General features: G+C 44.5%; 1 protein-coding gene across 1 annotated transcript; it reads left to right on the top strand.

Annotated features, from left to right (window-relative positions):
* The first annotated feature begins 6 nt into the window (after positions 1–6).
* On the top strand, positions 7–4222 carry LOC121963948 (protein PRRC2C-like). Its single transcript, XM_042514186.1, has 5 exons — positions 7–165; positions 252–352; positions 939–1065; positions 1189–1431; positions 2473–4222. The coding sequence occupies exons 1-5, from the start codon at positions 124–126 to the stop codon at positions 2737–2739; spliced, it is 780 nt and encodes a 259-aa protein (XP_042370120.1). The 5' UTR covers positions 7–123; the 3' UTR covers positions 2740–4222.
* Positions 4223–4342: the final 120 nt, after the last annotated feature.

Genomic DNA, 4342 nt, shown 5'->3' with positions numbered 1-4342 from the left:
TCCCTTCCAAACTTTGGCTCGGGTGGAGGCCAGCCCCTCCTGGCGCTGCCTCCCACTCCTCCCCAGGCCCAGCCCCCCAACATCAACCGACAGCCCCCGGTGTCCCAGCCATACCGAGGCATCATGGGTCCTAGCCACAGCATGATGCAGCCTCCCACCAGCAAGGTACTTCACTGTGTGTTTCTCATATTTTAATATTTTTGTTGGTAAAAGTGGAGCTCTGACAGTTTCTTTTTGTCGATACTTTGCAGATGGACATGGATCTGAAACTCTTTGGCAGCGGGATGGATGTGAAGCCCGGAACGCCTCCCGTTGGCGCCAGGAGCACTACACCCACCTCCAGCCATTACAGGTACCACCTGTGAATCTAGAGAATAGGAGTCTCACCTATTTTTTTCCTTGCGACACATTTTCTGCAGAAACAGACAGTTAAAATGGTGTTTTGATGGTCATACTCACTTAATGCCACCTTTCACTGAAGTTTGTGTTTTTCTGTCACAAACATAGAATAATATAAATATTTACATCTATCTCAACACTTCCTGTTTTCATTTCAAAATAAAAGCCCTCTGACAACATTTATATTGACAGAATTAGTTAACATGAAGCTATTTATTTTGACATATTTGCAGGATCATGTTGTTTACAATAGAGTGCCTTGCACGGCTCCATAAAGGAGCGAAGTACTGACTTTTAATTGTGGAAATAGATGCTTATTGCATCAGGAAGCTTTGCAGCAGTGTCGCAGCAGTTCTGTCAAACGCTGCTCACGCAGGCAGTGTGGCCCAAGTGTCAGTGGCAGGGCAATACTGCCATGTCTTTATTAAAACAGTGTTTGTTTTTTTAATAGACCAGAATCAAAATTGTATCAAGTGTGGCTACCCATCACGTGTCATTTTGATGCACTTTATACTCATGGTTGTTCTGTCCTCCTGCAGAGCCAGTTCCACGTCTCCTAGCAGCCAGTCTAGTAAAATCAACAGCATGCTGTACCAGAAGCAGTTTCAGCCCAGCTCTGCCGGCATGAGAATGACACAGCACTTCCCCGGCCAGTTCAACCCACAGGTAGAGTCATAATAACAAAAAAACCTGCTTTTTGATTGTGTTTATAAAAGGAACCAGCTGGTAACATTATAAGAAGCCTGTTAACTGTCCGTTTATTTTCTGTTTTTTTGCTCTTCATTTCAGATTCTGTCTCAGCCCAACATCGTCTCTCCTCTGGTTCGACCTCCTCACGCTAACTCGTTTGCAGGAGGTGTCCAGCGCTCTCCCATGGGCCCTCCAATGTCACCCAATGTGGGTGGCGGTCTCATGCCCCATCCCCGACCACAGCACCCACAGCACAGCCAGCACCCTCCCCGAGGACCTCCCGGCCCCTCGCTTGCACCCAGAGGCACACAGGCGGCTCTGAAGGCTGAACAGGACCTAAAGGTCTGGTTTCCCAATTTATCTGCTGATTCTTTGCAACTGTTTTAATACTCCTAAACACCTGGATCAACGTCAGATTTCTTGTGCTCCGTTCAGACGGCTTTCATAAGCATTTAAACCTCTGAAAACTGAGGAAGTTTAATTTCTTTCTTTTGAAAACATGGAGGGGAAGCATAATAAGCAACTTGGCAAGAAATGTCCCATAAATTGCAAAAAAAAAAAAATGTAAAAGGTGACAAGGAAATAACCTGACAATTAGATGGAAGTAATTGTTTATGTATTTATTGATTGATTGATTTTAAACTAGGGAAAAATGTTTATCGCCGGCCAACTTTCCCTTCTTGAATGAGCTGTACCGGACTTAATTTTAATGTGAGAGGGATGATACTGGTATCATGAGAAACCAGTAGACCTGAGAAATCCAGTGGTATCAACGATGCTAGCGTCACAGTAAAGGGACAAAATAATGCTCCAATGCCACAATTTTGGCAATGGAAAACGGCAAGGTCATTTCACAGGGGGTCCCTTTCCCTCTGACCTCAAGATCAGATTCAGAAATACTTTATTGATCCCAGGGGGTAATTGTGGTTCGATATTTGAATTCAAATAGGTTCTGTGCGTAAATCTCGCTTTTACAGACAGGCCCACTAAATGTTAGTCTCATGAAGTTTTTTGACGTTATTTGATTCCTAATCAACTCAGTCTGGTAAGAATTGATTCACCTTGTCAACATGGACTTTATAGCTGTATTTAAATGCAAAATAATGGAATTTAAAACACATGATTAAAAAAAATTGAGTAATTGTGATAAGCTGTAGAAATACTGTGATAAATCACAGTTTAAAAAATTACTGACAACCTTTCTTAAGGTAATTTTCTTTGTTTGTTTTTTACTTTTTTGGTGACATTTCTTGTGAAGTTGCTCGCTGCCTTTCCATGTTTTTGAAAGAAATAGAGCCAATGTGCTCAGATTTGAAAGGGTTAACTGGCCAGTCAGATAATGGATGTGTAGGATGATTTGATTTTTGTTTTTCCCCCCTGCAGGCGAAGCAGCGGGCCGAGGTGCTCCAGTCCACTCATAAGTTCTTCTCAGAGCAGCAACAGCAGCAACAGCAGCAACTCAAGGCCCCGCAAGTCAGCAAAGTGTCACGGCTCGATCAGGGGGGCAAACCCCCGCTCGACAGCTCCGCCTCGAACCACCAGGCGGTGGGTGACCGCCCAGATTCTGACAAACCCCCCATGTCCACGGCCAAGCCCATACGGACTGGCCCCATTAAACCGCAGGCCATCAAACCAGAAGAGGGCAAGTAAAGAGCCGGCGAACCTCTTCGGATGACAATATGAATGGACGGAAGAGAGGAAGAGAGAGAATCTAGCCCCATTCACTCGGTCACCACCTCATATCAGCCCTGGGGGACAGCGTGGGGGAGGAGGATGAGTCGATGCTAGTGGTTACTGAGAGTAGGCGCCGTCCTGCGTACACATAATCCTCTTCCTCTTCTTTCTTCCCCTGTCTTGTCCCACTGTAGGTGGCGGCGTTTGAGTTGGATTCTTCCATCATATTTAGAGTGCCGATAAAATGGCTGCACAAGTTGTTCCATAGAGATCTACTGAGACGGTAGATAAGAGGAGAGATGGAAAGAGAAAATTTGAAATGAGATTTGCTGCTGAGTTTGCCATTTTTATAGCTCTTGATTTATTTTTATTTTTATTTTCCCCCAAATAGGATCACGCATATTATAGGAGAAACCTTGTTTTGTTAACGAAAGATATGAATCAGTTTTGTTTTTGTAGTCGAAACAATCTTGTTAAGGAGACGTCATTTAGTGAAGCACACTTTTTTTTGTTGCCCAATCTCCCATCATAACTAATCCAGAGATTTTGTGCACGTGGAATTGCACCTCATTACGCTCACTCAACGGTTTCATCCACCGCACAGAGACATGAAATCAGAAAATCTCGTCATTTTTTGTTTGTTTGTTTTTTTTTTGTTTTTACCAGAACGGAAATGTGAAAATTACAGCAGTTGATTGAAATTAATGATTGATTTATTGATTTGTGAGCCTTTGCTCCTGCCTTCTGCTCTCATCTCCTTGCCTCAGAATTACTGGTGTGTTGGGGTGCGCGCGTGTGTGCGTGTGTGTGTGTTTGTGTGTGTGTTGGGTGTGTGTTTGTGGTATAAACAGGGGGAAAGCTCGTAGCTGGACTCTTCTTGTATATTTAGCCAAAGGTTAAAGCAGCGCAGAGATGATGTCACAGCCTTTTTATTAGGATTGCTGTTGCTGTGGCAGCAGAGTTTTGATTTGACTCACACGGATGATGTATGATCACTACATACAGCTGTTCCAGTTTAGGAGCTACTGTCACACACCCTTTCACTGCTTTCTCGCCCATCCTTGCTGTCACACAAACACACACCTACACACACTTCACTGTAAAGCACCCAGACCTGCTGCTATTGACTGATTTCAGTGCCCTTAGCTAGAGAATAGCAGGATAGGGCTATTTAGAGGAGTAGAAACGGTGAGGAGTTGATTGTTGAATAACACTTTTGAGTGTGTGTATGTCAACCCTCACGACGAGGGGGAACAAGAACAGGACGGAGAACAAGGAAACATGATATGAGAAGCCTCAAGTTCAGAAGCGTTCGGGCAGAAGGACACTTATTGTTTTGTTGTCTTTACTGATGAGAGCAATCAGTGCTGTTTTCTGTCTCTGCCTCACCTCCGCTGGCTGTCCCACCCACAATGCTTTCATCTCGGGGTTGTGGCGACAAGGGTCCTTCAGAAATGTACAGTAGTATGCACCCTGAGGTGGGGAGGGCGTCCTCTTCACCTCTACCCTAGTCGGGGGAAGAGTCCTTCCTTTGGAGGATGGATGAGGGAGGGAGGGTAATGATTTTTTTTTCTTTTTT

This window comes from Plectropomus leopardus, unplaced genomic scaffold, assembly GCF_008729295.1.
Source record: "Plectropomus leopardus isolate mb unplaced genomic scaffold, YSFRI_Pleo_2.0 unplaced_scaffold13371, whole genome shotgun sequence".
Classification (NCBI taxonomy): domain Eukaryota; kingdom Metazoa; phylum Chordata; class Actinopteri; order Perciformes; family Serranidae; genus Plectropomus; species Plectropomus leopardus.
This window is presented reverse-complemented; position numbering and strand designations above follow the sequence as displayed.